Source organism: Dermacentor silvarum, chromosome 11 (assembly GCF_013339745.2).
Source record: "Dermacentor silvarum isolate Dsil-2018 chromosome 11, BIME_Dsil_1.4, whole genome shotgun sequence".
NCBI classification, from domain to species: domain Eukaryota; kingdom Metazoa; phylum Arthropoda; class Arachnida; order Ixodida; family Ixodidae; genus Dermacentor; species Dermacentor silvarum.
In genome coordinates, this window is record NC_051164.1 from 52,688,396 (window position 1) to 52,714,573 (window position 26,178).

The window sequence follows — 26,178 nt, forward strand, 5'->3', positions numbered from 1 at the left end:
AAAATATTCTCATGGTGATTCTTATTAGTCTAACAAATGCTTTTTCTCTCTCTCTCTCTTTCCACAGGTCCCATCCACCACGCACCGGCGCAGATACCGCAGTTTCCGCCAGTGTTTCCCCATTTCCCCGGATTGGGAGGAAGGTGAGTAGAGGGTGATGACGTCACTCCTGTAAATAGTTGTCTTCTTTACTCCTCTCTGCTATCTTCGCTCCATGTCTTTTCACTCCCTACCCCCTCCCCCACCCCTCCTCACTGCTGAACCCCGTACAGGTGTCAGCAGACTGCGCTTGACAGTTAGTGTGCGGTCAGCAGTACTTTCCCTGCCTTCATTTCGCTTTATATTACGTAATTTAATGAACAACACATTACTGCGACTAGCACTTCCTCGACGAGAACCAGCAAACGCCAGTGTGTTGGGCACCCTTATTTCATTCTTATTTGCTTAAGGCTTGCTAAGCACTTTTCGATGGCGCCTGACTGTTGCGAATTTTGCGTCACGTGGATATGGACGTCACATTTTTACCTGAAGTGGTAGAGCAAGGACGGCGAAGTTGGCGTGCGATATACTAGTGCCGCCTGAAATATTTCTGAATGGCGACCCGGCATTGTTGCATTTAGAATCTGACTTTGCGCATCCTAGTGTGAACCAGCATTATTAATCTGTTCTTTGTTCTGTTGAGTGCATTATCACCGGGGACTTAATGTATAGTAGCTGCAGTGACGTGTTTTTTTTCTTTTGTTTTGTCTTTTCAATTTGCGCTGTGATTGAACGTTAATATGTGCTTATCAGATATTAGCAGTGCTGTGCTCTCTAAAAGTAGGATATATGCCTGACTTCCGTGATGTTCTTTCGCCCCTTTGGTTCATGTTCATTTCTGTTCTTGTTGGCTTATTATTCACATTTGTCAAGCTCTGCAGTTTATTTTTCTCCACGCTCGCATCTTTCAATAAAGAACAACAAATTCCGCGCTTCTTGCTTACTTTTTGATTTCACCGATATGATGCGCCTGTGTTTTAGTCTCCATCGTCGCCACTTGGGCGACACTTCGACGAAAACTCGTGCACTCAGGTAGCATGTTTAGAAGACACACAAATGATTCTGGTCAATGACCAAGTCAAAAGTTAACTTTCGACTCGATCAGTAACCAAGAGCCATTTGCACTCTTGTGTTTGTTCGAAGCACGTCGCCAGACACCCAACGAATCATTGTCGCAGGACGATACAAGAAGGAGACGGGATACTTTCTCGCGGGCTACTCTGGATATATCGGTGTACAACCAGTGTGTACCAGGAGTTTCTTACACAGCGTATACATTCGGAAAATACAGGTCTCACCCAAAACACCTTTCCAAGCAAACCGCGGCGCGCGAATTCGCGCGATGGTATGATGCCGCACGCGTTTGCCACGTCTCGTGGTTAGTTCTTTATCTTTTTTTTGCGATACGTCACTCATAGCTTGTCATTACGCAAACTTACTATAAACGTTACGTTTGCGGACAAAACGATAACAGAGAAAGAAACATAAGAGGCCTGGCTCGCAACTTCTGCCAGAAGAGGTGCAACGAATATGCCTGCTCAAGAGGAAAAATAATGATGAAGAATAAGACATACATTACAAATATTTTACAAAATACAAGCGAGGGAAGTGCGGAGGGACCGTGAGACACAAAGTATTCCGATAAATGGTGAAACCAGGACGCGATCCAGTTTCGACACCACCACCGATAACTCCCCGTGAGATGCCCGTATAACACCTGTGTCACACGGGCATTTTCAAGAACTTCGAATCGATAGCTTTATCCACCCAACGACGGCTAAGGAGCTGCTGATACGCGCGAAGCTATTCGATCTCTTTCAGCAGCAGCTGTATATTGAGGCCAGTTCCGACCTTCGGATCTGTTGCCTCCGTCACCGCAATGGAGTTCGGAGTACCTGCCCCCCTCTCCTCCAAGCGTACCAGCAAGCCATAATACCTCACTGATTTGAATTTCCCGCCAGGGAACACCAGAGTGTCGCGAGTATGCATGCGACCTCGCGATACTCACGCGAACCAACAATGATCCGACTGCAGTCGACTGTAGCCGACCCGACAGCTCAACCCGACCGCCGTCGACGACGCTCGTCTTCTGCCGACACCGTAGTCGAGCGCGCAATCATACGAAGTCGCATTTTTGTACATAATAATGACGTCGCCGTGATTGGACCTTGGATGCCTAAACGAAACTTCTCGGTAGGCACATTTGGCGGATGCAGTCGTAGGAAGCGTTGAACGTAGAAAAACACGACAATAACCTTGTAACTACTCCCATTCACGAAAAAGCATGAGGAAGGTTGAGACAGGTGCCTCCATGAAGTTCGAAATTGAGTTATTGAGAATCAGGGAAAACCCACGTACTGTCTGCCAATGCTTGGTATCTCCGTTAAAATGTTCACGAAAGCGAGCCTTATACACACAAAGTTAAGCGCAGCTTGTACGTGTGTGCGTTAGCTGGCATCCGTGAAATATTTGTCACAAGTAGGCGAACGGATTAAGTTAACCCGACGAAATAATGTCGTTTTCTTCCGACTCGGAATAGGACGCGCTTATGAAATCCACTCTCACCTGTTGGTGGCGAGCCTCCTGTCTGTCGCAGATGCGGTGAGGGGCTGGCAGTCCTTCGCATCTTGCTGGACTGACGAGAAGGGGAAACTGGAAGAAGATAATAGAAAGCACTTCCATATAGCATGCCGACAGCATACCCCACTTCATAGCCCAGAAGCGCTCTCTGGCTGCCAATAAGCTTTAGTTTTTTTTAAATTATTTCCTTTCTTGATCATCACGGCAGAAGATCCCCTGTCTAGTATGTACCGACCAGCCCAAGCCTCTACGGTGTCGCAATTTATCTTGGCACAAGTTGTCCTCCTATCAGAGTCGCCCACTACGATAGTGGCGTTAGCGTTAGCACGTGCCTCCAGGCACTATGCGTTCAAGGGCTCTGATGAACTCGTGCTAAGCAAAAAGAAACACAAAGGCAGTGAGTTTTAGTTTTTGACTTCGTCGTAGCGCGCGTTTCATATTCACAACACGTCTCGCTACATTCGATGGACAGTCAATAAATGTGTCAATTAAAGTTCCACAACTTTTATTCCAAGGCGCTGGAGACTGTTTTGAATACAAGACGTGAAATTAGCAGGACGATGTACTGCGCATCTTTTTAGTGAGTCCTCCTAATTACGCAGTAATTAATTATCTATTTATTGTTTAGCACGTGAGATGTTTCATTCCTTCACAGGATTGATTGAATCACCAACTGGAACACATGCCCAAAACTAATATGGGTTCAAACATTACGAAGGACGAAAAATTATTCTTCGACGAAACGCGCCAGGTCAAACTTCACGTCAAAAGTGGTAGTATAGTGTCTTCAGCAAAGTGGTTGCGTGCAGAAATATTCGGCACGCTAAAGTGAAGCAGTGCCACAGTGGTTAAGCAGAGGGTTTAATTTACACGCAGCCCAATGTTTGTGGCATTTACCTTTTTTTTTCTATATTCAACGACAATAACTTATTTATTTCGTTTCACAGTATACACTGCAAATCGAGGAAAATTGGACTAAAGGATTTTTGCAACGCCTGACGAGTGCCCAGTCTCCCCTCGGTAATTCAAACGCGTGCGGTTGCAGCATATCATTTGCAAAATGGTACACATGCTTCACCACTGGACACGAATGTGACGTATGTATTTTACACTGATTTTAGTGCTCTTAACAACCGTGTTACATCCACCGTTTTTAATCCATCGCTTCACACACAATTCATTATCTTGAAGAAGAAAAAAAATTCATCGGCCCTTCGGTTCCATGAAGATGGTTAACCAGCGAATCTGAAGCGTGCGGCCCCGGTGTTCTATCCCTGGATTAATCCCTGGATTAATCCCGAGGGTTCGCTAAAGTATTTCTCAATTATGAGGTTACGCACACGTTCGGCTGCGACGGAGAGAACGTCGTCACTGAAGGTATGCCCGCAGCCCGCCGTTATCGCTCGCGTTCGATGTCTCGAGTTTGCTCGGCGGCGTGGTTAGCAGCATTCGCCCGTCCATTGCCGCTTGCGATTCTTCGAAATTAAATTGCTTCAAAATTAAGTCTGTTCGTCACGTAAGACAATGAATGGCTCATACCCCCTTAAGCAATGGCGCATACCCCCTTAAGCAATGGCGCATACCCCCGTAAACACGGCCTCCCCATTACAAAACGACAGAATAGAAGTGAAATCCTACGTTGGAATGATTAGCGGCAACGCAGCCAGTTGTGGAAGCAGACGACGACGAACGCGGGAGCAGTGGCACGAGCGCGTGCCGAGCACGAGCGCAACCCGAGGGGTACCAACGAGCCAGCTGCGGAAGAAGACGACGACGCTCGCGCCAATGCTGATTATGGTAGTTTTCTGTGCACAGGCGATTTAGCCTAGCCATATAAAGCTTCGCTTTAAAGACCGACGCGGCGCTGTCTTGAAAGAGCTGCGTTTTCGACGATCTCGCTACAGGAATATCTCGTATCTTAAGCTACGAGATACCTTCGTTGCTGTGTCGAACATACAGACAATACATGTATTGCCGAATGTATAACGACACATATACAAAATAACCTAGCAATTTCTTAACCATTTCACCGTCACTGACGTACCGGTACATTACCGCGTTTCCGTCCCGCCATGTTCCTTTTGAAATTTCTTTTGCCACATTGGAACACCAAGAGATAATTTGCCCTTATTCGTGTTATATTTCCTTTCTTTTCATTTTTGCACAAGCAAAATATAAACCGTTGTATTCGTTTTATAGAATTCAAGAGAGAAGCCTTATGGTGGGGTTGCGTCACCTCCCCCAAAAAATTAAAAAACAAAATGGTGTAGCTTGCACTGGAGGCGCAATGCTGAAGAGACAGACAGCGGAGCTGATGGGCGCCTCGCTAGTCCTGGCTTTTGGGCTAGGCTAAGCACTACCAAGTCATCCAGAATTTTCCGGAATTTATTGACTATTGATCGATTATTTATTAGCTATTGATTGGCTATCGATGACTGACTAAGCTTAAGTAGTCCCAACCGTGCTTAACTAGACTTCGCCAGGCTCAGCTTCGCTAGTTCACACGGGTATGTGCCATTGCGCTTGGGCCCTTTCTGCACTGCCGCCAGGATGGGCCCACATTTTTGGATTCAGCAGACACATTACGTCCGGCTTAAATAGCTCCGCTGTTAAAGAAAAAGCCGGCAGATCCCACGCCCTGTGGGAATCGATGTTATGCGAAGCAGTGTGCGGGGAGCCTACCATGTTAACGAAACGACCATGAGAGCACCAAGACGTAGGCGGCTCTTTCATGACCTACATGACACGCATGTCATGACATTCATGTCATGAGTCCTCAGGAGTCCCTTTAGCTACACCTAAGAGACCTTGGAGCGAAAGCCTTAGTTATGCTCATGAATGACTTCTACCATCATCCTTTAGTGTTTCCTTCACTTAGTGCCCACGTCCGAACCCATTCCAGTGGTATTTGAGTGGTAATCTTTTTTCGCTAAGTCATTGTCATTTTTGCTGAGTCATGCTCATGACTATGATTTATACCATCATAATTTAGTGTTTCCTTCACTTAGTGCCCACGTCCGAACCCATTCCAGTGGTATTTGAGTGGTAATCTTTTTTCGCTAAGTCATTGTCATTTTTGCTGAGTCATGCTCATGACTATGATTTATACCATCATAATTTAGTGTTTCCTTCACTTAGTGCCCACGTCAGAACCCATTTCAGTGGCTTTTGAGTCCTAATATCTTTCGCTGGGTCATTGTTATGACCTATCATTATGTTCGTCATACACTCCTGTTATACTATACCAATTTTGGTACCTACCAACTTGACGAAACGACCATGATAGCACCAAGACGTAGGCGGCTGTTTCATGACCTACATGGCACGCATGTCATGACAAACCATTTATTTTCGTCATATACTCCTGTCATAGCATGCCAATTTTGGTACATATACCAAGTTAACGAAACGACCATGAGAACACAAAGTCGTAGGCGGCTAGATAGATAGATAGATAGATACTGTCAAAGTAGCAAATGTTCGCCAAGAAATGCTTCGCATTTAATACGCGACAGTGATACGGTTTTAGGATAGTATCTAAGATACAATTTTTTTTCCACATCTACTGTACACTTTCTGAAGCCAGGGTTTTACGCTGGTCAAAATCGTGCATCCCATACGCAGTAGACGCGCGGTGTCCTGCAACGCAGCAGACGGCGAGCTTGCAACGAAGCGCTGTTGCTACCGCCTCCATGGAGGGAGGCCCGTCTGTCGCAAATATGCTCGCGCGGCGCGCTCTTCTCACAAGCCGGCAGACGAATGTAAACAGTGCACCAATTCTGCGCCCTCTTTCCTTCCCCCATCTCCGCGCGTTGGCCTCCATTTGTCATCTCGAGCGCACATCACAGCACGCCCTCTGCCGGGAACCGCCGCCGCCAATGTTCCGCGTCTCAATTTTTTTTTCCCTCCTCTCCCAATGCTCCGCGGCGGGCGCAAGGCTCCAATGTGCGCTCGGCCTCCCGAAAGGAGTTCGTTCCACTACAGTCGAAGCGCACTCGGAAACCAACTAGCGGCGCAATGCGTCTTCGAAATGGAGAGCAATCGAGCATCGCGCGCCGGGAGCAACAATTTGGGCAAATTTTTTTCGATTCGTACTTCGCGCGCGGTGAGAGGAGCAGCTGAGAGAGAGAAAACGAATTTTAGAAAGAAATGTGCTACGGTTGCCGACGCGTCCCAGAGATGGCAGCACCAGTGCCGGCAGGCAGCTACTTCTCTCCGCGTTACGTCACCTCTCTCTCTCTCTCCCCGGGTGAGGGAAGCAAGTCAGGAGGGGTGTACATGATGGAGCGGATGTGTTCAAGTTTTCACAATAGGGATGAAGCGAATACTATTCGAAACTTTCTAATAACGAATCGAAAAGTGCCTATATCCGTCTCGTTCTTCAAATCAAACAGGCACTATTCGCTAATACGTATAGTTTTCGAACATATGAGTTAACATATCTTTATCTAACTGCCCCCCCCCTGCGATAATGCCTTCGAGGCGACGCGGGTATTCAGTAAATAAATAAAATCAAAATATCTCATCGCTGACTGTGCGCAATTCAGCATAGCATTAGAACAAAAGTAACCACAGAATACGAGACGTTACGAAGTGGAGCGAGCTAGACTTTTCCGTCTAACCATTGATTCCTACATATGGGAATAAATTGCTTATTTGCCCTCCTAATGCTCCATTTATTTTTCCAATAAACAGCGCTTCATAAGAGCAGTGTAATGGCAGAAACTTGCTAACGTCGTGGATATACGAGGATGTGAACATCGTTTTATATCAATGGCGAGAACGGCTGTTGATTCTTCGAACACTATTGAATTACGATTCTGTCTTAGAAATTGCTATTTGCACCCGTAGTTGACAATATGCGGAAAGCCGCGTTGAAATTTTACATTTGCTTACCTGTGATGGCCATCACCAGGGCACGGTACCAGACAGCTGCGTCACCGCCAGTTCCTGCGCACATGATAAATGTTTCGACCGTTCACATTACGTCCCAAAGGTAACAATTAGGACTGCAATAAACTCGTAATAAACTCCGACATCCATCCTTCACACTACGTAACACCAAAGGTCGCCATCTCGCTTCTTGACATCCCTCGTGGTTTTATTTTGTCACCTTATCTCGAAAAAAAGTCAGGCCAACCGAAGCTGCAGAACCACATCCTATTGGAAAGCCACTAAACTATGTAACGAATAGCCGATGTTAATCTGTTTGGGTGCATTCACACGCTCAACGAGACGACGACAGTGCAGCATGAACGACATGGCAGTCAAGTACGCTCCGAATCCATTTGGTTCAAGACAAATTCAAGAGAGAATACCAGTTCTGCGTAGCATTTTTTTTTTTCTTCCAACGAATCAGCCACCATAAAAGGCAACAAAAGCGAAGATTGGGTTTAGCTTTATTATTATTCGTTACGCTTACAGAACGCATGCGACCACTCCTTGCCATTAGATGATTAAAAATGATATGGGGTTCTACGTGCCAAAACCACTACCTGATTACGAAGCACGTCGTAGTGGGAAGCCTCCGGATTAATCCTGATCAACTTGGGTACATTTAACGTGCACACAATACACGGTGAACGAGCGTTTCCGCATTGCCTCCCCATCAGAACGCGGCCGCTGCGGCAAGGAATCGATGCAGGCCGATCGACAGATGATTGGATCGCGGGGAGAAATGGTAAACTATTCCCGAAGTTGAAAGAGGCACTAATTAGCATACACTTATAACGTACTCCTTCAACAGTCAACTTTCGTTAACCTCGCGGAGATAGGTTGAAGCGAAAATGAACATCGCGATTCCATTTTTTTTTTTTTTTAAGTTTCGCGCCATAACACTAGCGCCGATTGGTCAGTGTGACGTCACGCATTGCAAAGTAGTTTTTTTTTTTTTTTTTTTTTCATTTCGGTCTTTGTGACTCACTGGCAGTTCTCGAGACTTCCCAAGTTCAGTCTTTGGCTCCTTTAGAATGCAATGTAGTCCACCTTTACCGATAGGAAATTTTGTCCGAGCTGACGTCGTCAAAAATCCATGACGTCACAGCGAGTTAGAGCGGGAACTTCAAGGCGGCATCGCCAGCCGTCTATCGTTTCTGCATCTTTCCTGCCTTGCCAAGCCTCTCAGTCTTTGCGAGAGTGGCTTTTTCTTTATTCTGGTATTTTTTTTTCTGGTAATGTGGAAAAGCAATTTCCCAACTCAGCTCAAATGATTTTTCACCCGCGTCATCGGTCCTCGGAGATGTATCAGGGCCGCTCGGCTACTCTACGCCGCGCGGACAAGCTCATTAAATGCCACGCACTGCTAACTGTGGCCTCTGAGATCGGGAGCCATGGAGCATCTACGTGAAAGTGTGGCCTCTATGACCGGCGCCGCGGAGCTTTTCAAGTTTGATGAAACGGTGGCCTCTGAGGTCGAGCGCCGAGGATTCCATCACACGTGCTGGAGAATCAGACGCTCATCCTTTGTGACACGTGTGCTATGCTTCCGTAGAATGTATGTGGAACCTTTATTCTTGCTTTACAGTTTTCAAGAGAATTTAATTCAGGGCGCGTTCCAGCTAGTGGGCGGCACGATAAGTGGAAAGGGTGCCGGACACCCGAAAACTATGCAGATGCTGGCTGGCCTCAATGCGTCGATCGGGTATCGGGATGCGGCAAAAGCCGCGAAAGTGATTTTGACCGATTCGTGAGGCTTGTAGAGAACACTAAAGAGGAGTGTTGATTAGTTGGACTGTATTATTAGATCAGACACGTCTGTAATAGCTGAACAGGCAGTCTTACATTGATGAAGAGGCTTAGCGAGCCATAATTGATAAAAAAAACGAAATAAGAGCGGGCTGCTGTCTTGAAGTATTGGCACTATACAGCGCCGTGAAGAAGTGCATTTTGACAGCGTTGACCCTAGTTTAGTTAATTATAGATAGATAAAGAATAACTATGCGCACATGTGGAATGTTCCGACCGTTTTTTGTCTGCTTGCCGACATTTTGCTTTCTGATGTTGCTAAATGTCTACCTGTAGACATCAAACGGTCAAAAACAGAAAAAGGCCATCCAAAAGCAAGATTGAAAAATTCGTGCAAAGTGTCACATTGAATAAAGGGTAGCAGAGAAAGCCGACATGAGAGCTGATTTCTTTCCTTTTTCTGTTTTTCCCGCAAAAAGCAAGTACTCCAGTATGCGTGTCAAAGCCAACAGATAGAACAACGGGTAGCGAAAGTGTGATACAACAACAGGATTTTTTTTTTTCTATGCTGCCGCAACGAAGCATACGAAATCCCTATTTTATGTGGCCATTGCTACACCGGCCAAACTGACAGTGTATAAATCACCGTTTCAGAGAACATGCCAATTTAATGAAGGGGAATGTAGCCACCTTGAAGCGCATAGCTCCCGATGCGTTTGGGGCGCACTGTTCAATCAATTAAAGACACTAAGCCGTTTATCGGGTCCAATGTGTACGCGAAATAAATGAGGTGTTTTGCATCGACAGGAAGGGTCACAAATGCGCGAGCACGCCGTCGGTGTCGCTGGTCTCGAAGGAATTCGCGCTTCTTTCGTGTGTATGAACGGTACAATGTTCTTTCTTATTTTATTCATTTAGTGCTTTTTATGCATTTTATTTCACACGTTTTTCTCCGCACTCACTCCTTCCGCTACCTCTATATAATGCCTTGCGCGCAACCAAATTTGGCAATGGGTGTCGCGCAGGCGCCTTATGCATGCATGAAAACGGCTCATTGAAACATTTCAACTTGCTCCCCGTAGGTTATCGAAAACTGTCCGAACGTCACGCTAGCGACAATGTGACGCGTTCAGGTGTATTAAAGGCTACAACGCGGCCAGTTAACAGACGGCTGTTGAAACCGATCCACAGGGCAATAAGACGGGCGCGGACAACGCGCAGCGCACAGCTTGGAGGGAGGGATGATCGATCACTCGCGCCCCTTGGGAAGTCCCCCATCGATTCCTCTCGCATCGGAGCACGTCCGCTCCGTGCCACCGCTGCCACCCGACGATGCATCATCGCAGCACGTGCGATGGAGGATGAGAGGGCGCACGAAAAAAAAAAAAAAAAGAAAGAAAGAAAAATCTACCCCGCTGCCTTTCCCTTTCCTTCGCGGCCCTCCGAAGCAGCGGCGGCGGCTGCTGCGGGAAGGAATGCCGGCCGTTTGAAAGGACCGCCAGCTCGCCGGGTTGCGTCGCCGGGGTTGGCAGCGGAGGGTTCAGCGGGCACGCCCGCCTCCCCTCGCGACGGAGGAAAAGTGATCCCACGAATGAAGAAAACACTGACGGCGGCGGCATCGTCTTCAAAGGGGCGCACGCGATGAAGAAAAAGCACGAAACCGCGACGAGATGCGAGAGAGAAGTGCTTTCGACTGAGCAGTAAGCGTAGTACTGGCTACCTACCCTCTCCCGTTTGACAAGAGAGGAGAACGAACCGAGGGAACAGAGAGGGACTCGAACCGAAGCGTGGAGCGCAGGATCGGGGGAGAGAGAGAGTCCATCAACGCTTGGTGGACTACTGGAGCGTTCAAACACGAGGGCCGGACGACCAACCGACAGCTCTCCCCGGCAGTCCACCCAGACAGACCCCCACGTTTGCCGCACGCCGGCCATAACCTGCGTCCCGGGCGCTTTGTCATCGGAGACTCATGCAGCGCTTCACGGATTCTCCACAGCCGCCGCCGTGTTGTTGGCGGCGGCGTCGGCTCCAGTAGCGAGCGGCCTCGGAGGCGGTGTCATCGACGAACGACGACCACGCTGGGAGCCATGGCCGTTGTCGCAGCCGTGGCCGGCGCGCGTGGTCGGAGCCCGTGTTGCGGCGGAGACCGCGTGCCGGTCCGTCGCTCGCGTCGTGCTCGGGACGACGCTGGCGTCGTCGTCGTCGTCGACGGGGCCGAGGGATTTTGTGGGAGTTGTCGTTCCCGGCGCGCCGCCGATCCGCCAGCGCTTTGGGGTGGAGCGCGGCAGAGGCGTCGGCGCGCGGTGTTCGCGGTGCTGCTCTGTTGGGCGCCCCTGTGCTGCGTGCTTCTCCTGGAATCCGTGACCCCGGTCGGCGCCGAAGTCGCGACCGGTGGCGGTGGCCGCTCCCTCAACAACGTCTCGCTCGGCTCCGACGTCGGTGCCACCGACGACAACGTGACGGTGGAGGCCAGGTAAAATGACAGAAACAGACACTATATCTGGCGCGAGCACGATCGAGATTGTCGCGCGAAATGACGGCCGCGGGCGCGTGGTCACAGAAAATGACATCGACGTATAGGTACCGTCCCGCGCTTTTGTTTTCGTACTGACTGCATAAACTGTTGCTGTTAACGTTCTGCTGCTTCGTAAATAGCCGTCGGTCGCAATAAAGAAGAGAAAGTCAGAAGGATGGACCGCGCACGTTCAGCTTTATTGTTGTTGAGTGAACACTATACGCAATTCTGATTCTCCGCACTGTCTCAGCAACTGAACACCCAGCACTAACGTAAGCCGAGCAGTTGGGTACAGTGAATGACGCTGGTTTGCTTCGAATTCCGTGCAACGCAGAGCGAATACGTACTACAGTGAATAACCTCGCGCTTCTTCTAATACAACTAAGAATGTCTACAAGCGAATTCGCAAGAAAGCTTCCAAGCAGTATACTCAATTTCGCGGCACTCGCATTCTGTACACTGACATAGCACTCGTGTTTAGTATAGTGTGTTTGCAAATCGGACGAGCTTGAAGCGTTTCACTGCACAGTAATAACACGCTAGCGATATGCGCCACGTTTCAATTTCTTCTAGACTGGCTTTACAGCTCCCGGGAACACGCCCATCGCTTTATGAGCTGCCCCGGGCGCCGAGCGGAGAAGTTGCCTTTACAGGCGTTTTATTTTTCTATTTTTTATCTTCGTCGCTAAGTGGTTGCGAGTTTTCGGACACGCCCCTGGTGTGTTCGGCAGCGACGCTGGCGAGATATCGATCGGCAGGCAAATGTTCTCAGTCAGCGAAACGCGGCATCCTTTGAAGATATATATATGTAGAGAAATTTTACACCGCAGTTTATAGCTGCAGTGTATCACGTTGCGCGTTTGGTTTCGCGCCAAAACAGCGGGTATAGTTTTGACGCTCTCGGTATAGTGTTCATAACAAAAGACAGATAAGGCCTCCGGTTGAGTTATGTAAGAAGTTACCAAAGATGCGCGAGATTCACTTACCACATTTGTTCCAACGTTACAGAAGCAGCAACCCTGGCGGCTATTGTGTATTTATGTGCCAAAAACTTTCCCTAGTATATTAATTAACGCTGCATACCTTGTGGTTAACGGAACACTAAACAGAAGAAAAATAAAAAGAGCATTCGCGCTCGGCTTTCTAATCGTACAAATAACTCGAGCATTATGAACAAAGCGTAGCTTCACTATGAAAAATATGTTTTATAAATAAAGACAGTAATAGATATACCCCCTGTTCAGAACTATTTATTTCATGTTCCTTGTGTGCGTTTATTTCATGAAGTCCTTATTTCGCCTATATTTTTCATGCTTGAGTTATACTTCATGTTTCCACTGTAATCAGTGCATTAATAGTTATATTTCGAGCGCTATTGCTGTACTTTACATGCACGAGATTGTGCCCCCCGCCCTCTATGTAATACCCTCGCACGAGGGCCCCTTAGATCTATTGTACATAAATAAATAAGTACGTTTGTCCTCGCTCGATAATTTTTAATTATCAATCCAGCCTGAGTCTACGTAAGAGCGGTAGTTAACAGACACAAGTGCTATTTTTGGAGCACCGGTGTTCCACCGAGTAATAAATACAACAGAGCCAGCGATGCTGCGAAGATTTTTACACCCTTCGGAATCTCTGTACAGGGCTCATGGATTGGCACTTCCCGACATCTATACCCAGTTGTCATTGCAGCCGTTTCACTATAACCATGCAGTGCTGGCTTTTGAGGCTGTTTTCTGTCCGCTCTGCGGGCTTAAGTTTTCTTTGCGTGTAGCAGGCGCAAGTTCCCTATGCATAGCTTTTTTCTTTTTTTTCAAGAATGCTAATACTGTCGCTCTGTGACTTAAGAGGAAGCTCAACTCCACTTTCCCTGTTCAAATGCATGTAAGGCGCCGAAATGCTTTTATGAGACACAACCGCTGGACCGATTTGAATAAAGTTTGTTGCACTTGAGGGAAAGAGAGAGAGAGAGAGTTTAGCTATACAGTGATTCTAATAAGAAAACTTTTATTCGGAGCTTGGGACTTTTTACAAAGATTCACGAAAACTGGTCAGTTTAAACAAAATTGAAGCACGAAGTTTACACATTTGTAACCGCGCACCAAAAACAGATATCGCAGTTCTATAAGCTTAATCTGTTAGAACATCTAAGACGGACAAATTTGACATATGAAATTACAGCTTACACGAACATTTCGTAATGTTTACGCTGGTTTTGCAAAGGTTGTACTCACAGATTAGTGGTATACTTGAAAGTGTTATGAGATACATCAATTTTGGCCGCTTTAAATCTATCATTACAGTTTACAGAATTGGGATATCATACTTTTATTGCCGAGTTGTAAATTTGATACATTAGTTCTTTTTTTTTCGTTTATTTTTTTTTTTCAATTTTGTCACTTAAAATTTTTTCGTTAGAACATCAGCCTAAATAATAAAAAAATCCGCTTCGAACAGTCACTAGACTAACGTTTTCTTTTAAATGACAATAGCCTCATCAAAATCGGTGCAATGTTTGTCGAGAAAAACCATTTCTCTGTTGCCATGTATTTAGATAGAATCCTCCGAGCTAAAAGTTTCCTCTTTAAACGTAATCGCGAAGTGGAGTTCATGAGCTTCCATGCAGCATCGTAGTGTATGATGAAGTGGAGAGAGATAGAGTTATGTAGCACTACACAATGCTCTAGTACGTGTCGCAGAAAAAGCTTGCAGGCTGTGAATACATAAATCCCTGCAAATCTGGCAGGCGCACGCACACTACTCAGTCTTCGGTACTTTATCTCATAAAAGATAAGCCCAGAGGGAGTAGGAGAAGAAGTGTTGCTATAGCAATACTCCATGTGTTGAAAGAGTGTTGCCTGTAGCTATACTCCCTGTATTGAAGGAGTGTTGCCTTAGCTATAACGCAGGGGAATAAGTTGCGGAGAGAAAGGGCGCGCACGCAACAGCGTTCCTGAAAAAGAAGCCACATATCTCATAGTTTAAGCTGGGGAAGAGAAAACCGTTACCACTTTATTGACAGCATCAAAGGCAAAAAATACGCCGAGTGTAAAATTTGACTCATTTCCCGGCTTTCTTTCTCTTCCGCGTTTGGGTAAACGGGAAACCGACGAACGTGGAAGCGACATTGATTCAGTGTCTGTTCATAGAAACCAAGAGCGCTGTCATATACGCTACCGACATACACACAGTAGCACAGAATGCAGGAGCTGCGCGCCGGTAGTTTTGCCTTCACTGCCGCAGATGCTTGTACAGGCGTAAGCTGCCGGGGCGCCACCTGACAAGATCTAAGTGTGCAATATACAGTGGACCCCGGATATATCGAAACCACATATAACGAATTATTGTGTATAACGAACAGCAGTAAATCCCCCTGAAAAACCTTTGCATAATTGTTTTTTTTTTCTTTTATACGTCCAATTACCTCTATATCGAACTTTTTTTGTGATCCCCCTTCAGATTCGATACATCCGGGTTCTACTGTATGTTGCCCGGCTCAAGCATGGAAGGTAGACGGGTGCTTTCTGCAGTATTCAGATACATGATCGCCTGCCGCAGATAATACGATGCAGTCTGCACGGCCCACCGCGATATTAAATACATTAACGCGGCGCACAGCGTACTGCATCGTGGCGGTGTATATAGCGCTTACGCCAACGCATTTAGTGGGAGAAATGAGCGTTCGGTTGCCTTAGAGTTACAGTACGAGTTTACGCGTCCAGTGCCTTTCTCTGGCGTGCGCACGAATTATGGTAAAGGTTATTCGTCGATTTCTTTAACACTGTAGGACCACCAGGCATTAGAGAGGACAGTGGTTACAGTGCAGTAGCAAGAAATATAAAGTAAATGCATGAACTATATATAGGAAGATATAGTTGCACGAAGAAGGCCCCTACCTATACGGGTATGAAATATTGCTGGGACTTTCTTGCATATGTAATCGGCGAGCTCTTATAACACGAAATATCACGTAGTTATACAAAGCTAGACAATGTTTGACAAAATAATTGCTGATCATCACACACACAAAAAAAGAAAAATATATACGATGTCTTCGAGAACGTAGTTACAATCTAAGGATGTACGAACCAAGAAGCGTCGGTTCTAAAATTTATATACAGGGTGTTGAAAATTAAGCTTTACGGAATTTTTAAAAATCGCCTGTGGCAGGTAGCATAATTCTTATCGTTGAGCTGGGTTACTCGAAGTGGCGGACATTAGTAGCACGAGAAATCGAAACACATATTGAACTAAGTAAGAAAATTTGACTATTGAACTTCTTAGTTAACTACTTTACGACATATACTGCAATGTACGAATTGTAGCCGGCGAGATTACAAGACGCATCCACTTGAAATGAATTTCCAGGATGACACCAGTTTGGGGATATTGTTTCCCAAAGTGCGGGACGAAATACATGGGCGTTCAAGTTACTTTTGTGCTTCAATGTATAAAACAGCATTTTGGTAAAAATTAAGTGGAACAACAGCGCATTTTTACGGCGAGTTTGATGGCGCACATCTCCAAACTGGTGTCATTCTGGATATTCAATGTAAGTATTTCGATATACCAAATAAAAGTTTTATACAAAAATTTTCAGCGGCATTTTACAGCTGTGTGTTCTGTGGGTATATGGGTGCAGCTGTGGGTACAGCTGTGGGTATATGTGTGTTCGCTAGACCAATATTGACTCGGAAATATGAAAAGCACGGGTGCGATAACGAACACGTCAGAGAACACGTGAATCACGGCGATCACGCAGAAGAAAAAATGACAGGGGAGGGCGTGCACGCAATTCACACAACAAAACCCTGTTCGAACTGTCAGAACATGAACATTTGAACACTTGGAAATACAGTCAAACCCAGATATGTCGAATCTGAAGGCGATCACAAAGAAGGTCGATATATAGGTAATTCGATATAAAATAAAAAAAAATCGGGGTAGCTTGCACTAGTGGCTATAGTCTAAAGACAGCGGAGCTGATCGGTTCCTAGCTGGTCCTGGCTATACGAAGTGATGCCAAGTTATACGAACTAATACAACGTGATGCTAAGTTATGTGAAGTGTGTAAGCATTTTCTCGTGGTCCGTGGCATCGGGGAACGCCTGGCAAAGCACTTGCAGTCCGAGGACACGTAGGGGAAGTGGGGCGCAAGCTATGCACACAGTGTACGGGCGGCGCGCAGCAGACGACACGCCGAGATGACGTCACGGCGCATGCGCAGTAGCGCGCAGCTGGTGGGAGCTCGGCCGAGCCGCCGCCAGAGGCGCCTGCTGCAGTCACGGACACCGCGAGCGTTCGGCGCTAACGCGGGGAAACGGAGAACCGCGGATGGCGTCGGCAGCACCTCTACGCGTTGCCTCGTTGGTGCTGCTACAATATGTTTTTCTCTCTCTCGCTCTCATTTTCTCTTTTTCTCTCCCGAGCATAGCCCGCGACGCTCCGCAAGGTGGTTGCTAGGCAACGCAGTGGCAGGCGGCACACATTACGGCCGGCTTAAACAGCTCCGCTTTTAAAACTTCACGCAAGAATTTTGAAGAGGATTTTACTGCTGTTCGTTATATACAATAATTCGTTATATGTGGGTTCGATATACAGTCGAACCCGGATATATCGAATGTGACGGAGATCACAAGAAAAAGTTCGATATATAGGTAATTCGATATATAAAACAAAAATTTTATACAAACATTTTCAGTGGGATTTTACTGCTGTTCGTTATACGCAATAATTCGTTATATATGTGGGTTCGATATATCCGGGTTCGACTGCATATACGACCCGAACAAACACTCAAACGCTCGCAGCATGAGCCGAAATAAAACTGTAATATAGTTTTGAGAAAGCGTGTAACAGCGCGTTTTCTCAACCGACACTAAAGCGCGCTTGCTTGCATTCCGTGCGCTACCATTTTTTTTTTATAATATACGCGAGACAGTGCGCTGCAACGCTCAGTGAACATCATCTAGCTCTTTGCGGCGCACTTTTCGTGGATTAGAGAGGAAACGTGTCACGGGAAAAGAAGCGCGTATAACGGGAATGGGGCATTTGGCGCGGCCATGGCATTCCGAGAATGCAAGCGAGTCACACACAATAGCATTGATCGAGACTCCTCTCGCCGGAAGATGCGCTCGCTTTTCCTCGCGCCGGGGTGCTTTTTGCTGCGTGTATACGACCGCTATGACTCACTGTGCCTGAGGTGGTACGCGAGCCGTTTTGTTGACGGCTGCTTTCGCTCGGACGAGCGGCGAAACCGGGATTTCAAGATTTCGCTTCTCATGTCCAGAGCGCTCTTCCGACAGCAAGTCGATTCAGAGCGAGACTGCATCGTTTTATAATGCATGCACTTATCCAAGCGGATCGAGCTAATCAACCAAAAATAATAATAATGATAAATTCGGACACTCAAACACTATGTAGACCTCTTCGCTTTAGTATCCTTATATATTATAGACAAAAGTCATTAACAAGTCTTTTTTTTTTTCGACTATACATTGTTGTCTGCATAATTCCGGAAGGGTTGAATTCTGCGGACATACATGCCCACAGGCTGGACCCAGGCGCTTTTGACGCTTTCTGCTGGCTATTAAAATACATCTCTAGGGGACGCATTTAAACAAACATCGTGACGGCTGATCCTGTTACACTCGCCGAATTCATCCAAAGCAGTAACGTATAACCTAATCCCCGTGAAACGAAATAACTCTGCAAACGGCGCTCGAATAGCAACAACGTGCGCGCGTTTCGAATCTCTCGAAATGCGTTCAACGTACTCCCGGCGTTCGACCGGAACTCGGCGCGGATGTTGCCCAACGCATATGCGCCCCCCTCCGACAGCTGGTCGTCGCGGAGATTAGACAACGCCTTCAAGGGTGGGGGAGAAAACATCTGCTACCGTGAGGGCCGACCGTAAGTGGCGACCGGGTCAACCGTGACCCGCGCGGCTCACGTGAACCGAGCAGCTCACGTGATCGTCGCTTTCCCCCGAATTTGTGACCCCTCTTTTTTCCTACAAAGCTTCGCGAGGAAGAAGAGCTGTTTGAAACGGACACGAAACCGCAAGGCGAACACTAACGGCGTTTACACGAACATGCTATAGAAGCGTATCGCATTGACTTACCGACACGCCACCGATTACCGGAATGCGTGTCTCCCTGCCTGCTGATGATGATCTGTATTGGCATCCCATTCGAAACAGAGGGGAGGGAGGAGGCAAATAGTCAGCCTGCTTGAGCTATACGCATCAATAGCAGTCTAGTATTTTGCCTCTTAACAGCTCTTCATCTACCTTGTACAGTTACCTGTAACGACTCCGGTTCTATCAATATTTTTCTTGCCTTTATCCCACCAATACTCTTAAACATCTCTTGCTTATCTTGACTGCTGACCAGTTAATGCTTCCATCAGCTTTGAATACCCGTGCTTCAGTAATACGGACGTTCCCTACGGGTCTTGCTGGGTGAAGAATATCTTAGCATTCCATATTACGATGTGCTGAGTCGTCTCCGAACTTTTGCAGCAGCAGGCACGCGCCTCATCCTGTTGCGAATAGTTGCTCCGGTAAGTTATCGTCCTCAAGCAGCCAGCTCGCGCCTCGAACAGCAAGGCAGTGTCCTTTGTCCCGTCGTGCAGACATTCCTTCCCGATTTCTTTCTTGCCATGCTTGTGAATCTCCACTGTCGTTTTTCTTCTTTTTTTTTTTTTTTCCATCTGACCTTTGTATCCAATTGAATGTCTCAATTTCTCTCACTTTCTTTTCAATGACTCCTGGTTGTCTGTTCACGCTTTCAATTACGCTGTAATTTTTCGCGAACTTTCTTTACCTTTTCCTCGATTTTGTGTCCACGTTCTTGAGGCACAAATATTTGTGCACTCAGCCGCCCATTTATTTTCCTCCGTGTTTCTGAAGCGCGGTTATAATTACGTCACTTGCTTTCGGATTTGCCAAAACAGCGCGGCGATTTGTATAGAGCGCGTAAGGCATAAATTTTGTCACGAGCCAGATTGTTGGGTTCATGCATGAAAATTAGAGTTTTCGAATACAGCATTTGTACTATGTCATAGAACGTCATGCATTCCTGAATCTTGAACACAGCTTTATCTCTTCTCTCTCTCTCTCTTCTTTCTTAAAATAGCAGACATAGAACGTGGAAGAAAGAAAGACAAAATGGTCTGCTATGATGTGTCCTGTTGTCTACCCTGCACACAAGGAGGGGGGGGGGGGGGGGGCGAGTTATTGAAATTCAAGTGAGCCGAGGGATTACAAATATTATTGAGACTTATTGGCACACGAACTGCATGCCTGGCCGATGACGTTGATTATCAAAATCTCGACTACGTCAGGCATTTCGAGCCTGCGCGCAAAAAAAATCCAGCTTCTCAAGATTACTTTCTTTCACTCGGCCTGCCACAAGTCTTCGAGCTTTCATCGCGACGACTTAAAACTTGCGCGCATTTCTCTGAGCTCTTATAAACTTGAAGTTGAAGGGAGACGATGACAGGACACGTCGTCATTGAATAAATTAGTCACGGAATGCAAACTAGCCCGCTCTCAAGTCTTGCTCAATTTCTCCGAGGTTCGCAGCCCTGTTACGCAAGACGGGGTGAAGGACCCAGCCGGCGCCCAGCGCTAATGACTCGGAGCTGCCTTGCTCTACGCGAAACGGTGAAGGGACGCCAGCGTTGAAGGACTCGGTTGTTTCCCAACTCGAAGGAATGCGACGCGGTTGACAAATTAAATTACATCCACCCTGCGTTGTTCTGCGCGACGATATGGACCGGCAAGCCACCCGGTCCATCGTCGGGTGGCTTGAAACACTTGAAGTCGGTCTGATGGGCTCCGAAATCTATTGGGCCGCTATTAGGCAGCTATATATGTGTGTCATTTCCCTGCTACAGCTTGTGAATACTGTATAAATCTTTCTACATGTCATCGCCTACTCCAAGTCTCCCGACCCTTTTCGACTTGTCTCCGGTTATTGCCAAAAAGCATATAAACCTTAAAGGCTCATTCACACTAGGCCGACGCGACGCCGATTTTGGTCTGCCGACTGTTGGCGACAGCAGTTTACATGTAGGACGGAAAACGCTGTGGCCAACAGTCGGCAGACCAAAATCGGCGTCGCGTCGGCCTAGTGTGAATGAGCCTTTAGCACAACCTGATTTAAAGGTTGACGTTGCCGACTTTTTCGTAATGGTAGTTGTACATTTGCGGTCCTCCGATGCCGCTATAGTGTATCAGTGAAACTTAAGCTGCGCCCACCATTTCTTTTTCCTTTCCTCTGCGCAGTCCCGTGGCGAGTCCCGGCAACGAACTGCCCATCGTGGGACCGCCTCTGGTCACGTCTTCCAGTTCGGGCAGCTGCCAGATCTACCAGGGGGTGACGTGCGGCCAGTACCTCGGCAACCGCAGCGTCTTCGTCCGACCGCCACCGGCCACGCTAGCCGCCATGGAAGAGAAGCTGGCCGCCGCGTTCACCGTCATCGCCACCTCGCAGGTGAGCCGCGATTACAGCAACAGCTAGTGCTGGCTGAGCGTCGTCGCTTTACCCAGAAATGTACAAAGCTGGAACTTCTAGCTTGTACAAAGTGCAAGCTAGAAGTATAGCATATGTAGACCTTTTCGACACGCCTTGCATTTCACGCCTTTATGGTCATACGTACGCTGTAGAAATTTTTCAGCGCGTCTTGCATTTGACGTGTTCAAGGCGCACACTGAATTAATCTTTCCCTAAGGCTTCATTGATAAAATTCATTGGTAAAATATCAGCAAATGTAGTCGGTGACCATGCAGCATTTTGACCTGATACTTATAGGCTCGTCCGCGCACTGAATGGGCGATCCGTCCCGTCGTGCGAATCCAGCTCTAGAATCAAATTTCGACACCTCCGTTACTGCTTTCCAAACTTTCACACCAGCCAAGTGTCGTCCTTTAATTTTACACGCGAGAAGGTAGTAGTAGTGGTTTAGCAACTTAGAAAAAGATATGTCAGTGCTCCCTCACGCACGTAGACCTCCAATACTCGCATGAACCACCGGCTACCAGGTGTCGCGCGATGTGATCGAACTACCCCCTTGCCCACTCCGGCTAGGGTAGCAAATGCCCACCCCCTCTCCCTTCTTTAAATCCGCTCCCGTTTTGGCGGATGTGCCCCGCAGGACGTATCGGCCACGTGCCACAAGTACGCCATCCCGTCTCTGTGCTTCTTCGTGTTCCCGCCGTGCGAGCCGGCGCCGGGCGCGACGCCCGACCGGCCGCCCGAGCCCCGGTCGGTGTGCCGCGACGAGTGCGAGCTCCTGGAGCAGAGCCTGTGCCGCATGGAGTACTCGATCGCCAAGCGGCACCCGCTCATCGGCCAGCAGAACATCCTGCCCGTGTGCGAGGACCTGCCGCCCGTCGGGTCGCCCGAGGCCCAGTCCTGCCTGCGCCTGGGGGTGCCCCACCGCGAGACCGACGACGTCAACAAAGGTGCGTTCACTGCGCACGCGCGGAGGGGCTATATATAGACGGGCGCCGTATACAGTCGAACCCGGATATACCGAATCTGAAGGGGGATGACAAGAAAATTTCGTTATATAAAGGCAATTCGATCGGATATATCGAAACCACATATAACGAATTATTGTGTATAACTAGCAGCAGTAAAGTCACTTTGAAAATTTTTTAACAAAATTTTTATTTTATATGTCGAAATACCTACATATCGAACTTTTTTGTGATGCCGTTCAGATTAGATATATCCGGGCTCGACTGCATAACCTAAAAATTTTATACTAAAATTTTGTAAGGACTTTTACTGCTGTTCATTATATACAGTTATGAATTCGATATATCCGGGTTAGAATGTAGTAGCGGGAAGTACCTGCCATTCCCGACTCGTGCTCGTGACTGCAGTTGAAAATTAAGATCGCGAAGGTTAACTTCCCGAAACTACGGCAAAACTACGAGTGGGTCACGAGGGACGCCGTAGTGGACAGCTCCAGCAATAATTTTAAGCACGTTCTTTCAAATTTTCGTCACCTGGGGATATTCAATGCGCACCCAATGCACGGTACATGGGTGTACACTTCCCCCATCAGAATGGGGCCGCGGCAGCCGGGATCGAAACCTCGACCTCGTACTGCGCAGCTGCGCAACGCGGGTGTATTTGTACAATGCCCCCATCAGAATGGGGCCGCCGCGGCCGGGATATGAACCGGTGACCTCGTACTGTGCAGCTGCGCAACGCCATCCACTGAGCTACCGCGGCGGGTGCTCATGACTGCAGAGGCATTGCAGCAGCCGTCGAGGTGGCTCAGCGCCGATGACGTTGCATATGGTCTCGGGTTCGACTCTCGGAAGCGGCAGCCGCGTTATATGGCGTCGGAATGCAAAAAAAAAAAAAAAAAACCTGTTTACTGAGATTTCAGTACCTGTCAAAACGCAGCAACCATCAGATGAGTGGTAATTAAAGGGACACTAAAGAGAAAAAATTAGTTCTTATGTATCACTAAACTACTATTTTACAATATCAAAAAACACCACTCTTGCCACGACACTTGGTGAGCCAGAAATAGCGCAATAACAAAAGATGGGTGGCGACGCCTCCTAAACGATCCCGCACCAGCTCGCTGTGACGTCATGGATTTTTACAGCGTCTTTTAGGGCTTGGTTAATTATTTGGCGTTAAAGATAGACTACATTGTGTTCTAAAGGAGCCATAGATTGAACATGGCGAGTTTCGGGAACTTTGGCTGAGCCAACGCGGCCCAAATATACAAAAGAAATACTATGAAATATGTGACGTCACAGTGACGTACCGGCGTTGGGGATACGGCGCGAAATTCAAAAACTTATACTGACCTTCATTTTCTCTTCTAATAACCAACCTATTATTTCGAAATTAACGACAACAGAGTGTTCAATGCACGCTTTGTCCGTGCGAACTGATTTAGTGTTTTGCTTTAGTGTCCCTCTAATGCCGCTGCTTCGCAGAAACGTGTCAAGCAGTCGTTTATATTAGGCGCCAATTCGTAGATTTTTTTCCTCACTACCACGATTGTGTCAGGCACATCGCGCTGACCGGCCATTCGATCAATCGCAGAGGAAGGCTGCTACGTGCACGGCGGCGAAGACTACCGCGGCGTGGTGGCCGAGACGGTGTCGGGGCTGCCATGCCAGCCATGGACGCACCAGATCCTGTTCTCGCGCATCGCCGAGTACCCGGAGATCGTCGGCGGCCACAACTACTGCCGCAACCCGGGCGGCATGGAGAGCCAGCCCTGGTGCTTCACCTCGGGCGCCGTCGTCAAAAAGGAGATCTGCAACATCCCCAAGTGCGGTGAGTGGCCTACACCGATGCGGCATGCCCTCGCTGGGGTCACTCCTTTCCACACCTTGTTGTTTTCGAGAAACCGCGCCTAAAAACGGCGCAACAGCATTGCAGAGATAGGTATATTTATGCATTTATATTAGCAAAGTCCTTTCACAACTTTTAACAGCGGCTCTGTTTAAGCCGGCCGTAATGTGTGCCGCCAGCCACTGCGCTGCCTAGCAACCACCTCGCGGAGCGTCACGCGCTATGCTCGGCAGAGAGAGAGAAAATGAGAGCGAGAGAGAGAGAAACAAATTGTAGCAGCACCAACGAGGCAACGCGCAGAGGCGCTTCCGACGCCATCCGCGCTTCTCCGTTTCCCCGCATTAGCGCCGAACGCTCGCGGTACAGTGTAGTACTCGCGGTGTCCGTGACTGCAGCAGGCGCCTCTGGCGGCGGCTCGCCCGAGCGCCCACCAGCTGCGCGCTACTGCGCATGCGCCGTGACGTCATCCCGGCGTGTCGTCTGCTACGCGCAGCCCGTACACTGTGAACACTGCATAGCTTTCGCCCCACTTCCCCTACGTGTGCTAGGACTGTAAGTGCTTCGTGAGGCGTTCCCCGATGCCACGGGACACGAGGAAATGCTTATACACTTCATATAACTTGGCATCACTTGGCATTACTTCGTATAACTTAGCATCACTTCGTATAGCCAGGACCAGCTAGATACCGATCAACTCCGCTGTGTCTTTAGTCTTGCGCCACTACTGCAAGCTACCCCGATTTTTTTTTTTCTGTTCACACAAACTATCGGTGATCATAGCAGCATTTTGGCAAGTGCATGAACTAATCTATGGAACTGGAGACACGAAGGCATCAGTGCCACCATATTGTAATGCCTCATTGAATTGGGGCACACAAACGTGAAACTTCAATGACCATGTTCTAGTAAGCTGCAAATGTAAAGGTGCTGGAAGCAGCAATCATCGACATATGTAGTTTTTGTTGTCCCTTTCAGCGAGGACACTGATGCAAAACGAAAACGTTCCTAAACTTTGGTTGAAGAAAGTTTCAGGGCATGTAACTACCGGTGCTGCTAGAACTCTATGCTGCCCGATGCAGCAGCAACGCAGCACAACATTGTTTAGAGGGTGCTGTAGCCATCGGTCAAAAGAAGCTAGCTTGCGCGCATACTAGTAAGCACAACTGGCACAACTTTGAAAAGTCAACATGCTAGAAGGGCCACTAAGAGAAAAAATTTCAATTCAGTTACTACTCATAGTAACTAAACATTGTGCCCAATGTTTCCATTCGCCATTCTTTAACAGACAAAGCAGCAAAAGGTCGCGAAAATCCTTGCACTGATGCTTCGTGCTATGAATTGTAGCTTTTCGTTTGGAGCCCTATGACTGTTGCGAATGCATTTCTAGAACCACTGTGCAGTTTATCCAAAGATACCATACAGTGGGTGCAAGGTGGCTAGTGTTGTGGCTCGGAATGGTGTAGCTTAAAGAACACGTAATGGCTACCACAGAAAAAGATATAGTACCTCCAGTAAGAGAGACGTATGGGGGAGACCAATTGGTGCATTGGTGGGAGGAGGCACATGCGCTGGTAAGAGCGCTAAACTTCAGTGCCACCTATGTGGTACACCATGAAGCTTGAAATGGCAGGACAGTTAGTTGGATGGCCTTATCAGGCAAGTTGGCACTCCTGTTTATTTTCCTGCACGTGATGTCGATAGATATCTTAGTGGGCAGCACATGCGAGCTGCGTAAACCAAGCTAGAGCAGGTATCTGAAGTATGTGTACAATTCTTTCAATGGTTGCTCAGTGGTGACCTTGCCAATGATCCTGCCCACTTGGCCTATAAAAATACCCAGACAGTTTGCGTACCCTTCTTGAGGATACACTGCGAGTGGTCTTCGTTTATTGCCCACACCAAGATGCGAACTTTTCGGAACAACCCAAATTTTTCAAGCTGTCGTCTCCACAAACCATAACCCTTCATTGAGGCTGAAAATATCACACTTTTCTCACTGTGGTGCAGCCTTAGTGT

At 47.6% G+C, this 26,178-nt stretch overlaps 2 protein-coding genes across 2 annotated transcripts in view; one reads left to right on the forward strand and one right to left on the reverse strand.

Annotated features, from left to right (window-relative positions):
* The window catches only part of LOC119433007 (uncharacterized), a 280,121-nt gene that overhangs the window by 168,305 nt on the left and 85,638 nt on the right, over positions 1-26,178 (reverse strand). The window lies entirely within an intron of this gene.
* The window catches only part of LOC119432584 (inactive tyrosine-protein kinase transmembrane receptor ROR1-like), a 37,550-nt gene that overhangs the window by 4,083 nt on the left and 7,289 nt on the right, over positions 1-26,178 (forward strand). The window contains exons 2-5 of the mRNA XM_037699747.2: positions 68-143; positions 21,114-21,321; positions 21,983-22,292; positions 23,908-24,144. Coding sequence (XP_037555675.1) covers positions 68-143; positions 21,114-21,321; positions 21,983-22,292; positions 23,908-24,144 — 831 coding nt within the window. The remainder of the gene's footprint in view (positions 1-67; positions 144-21,113; positions 21,322-21,982; positions 22,293-23,907; positions 24,145-26,178) is intronic.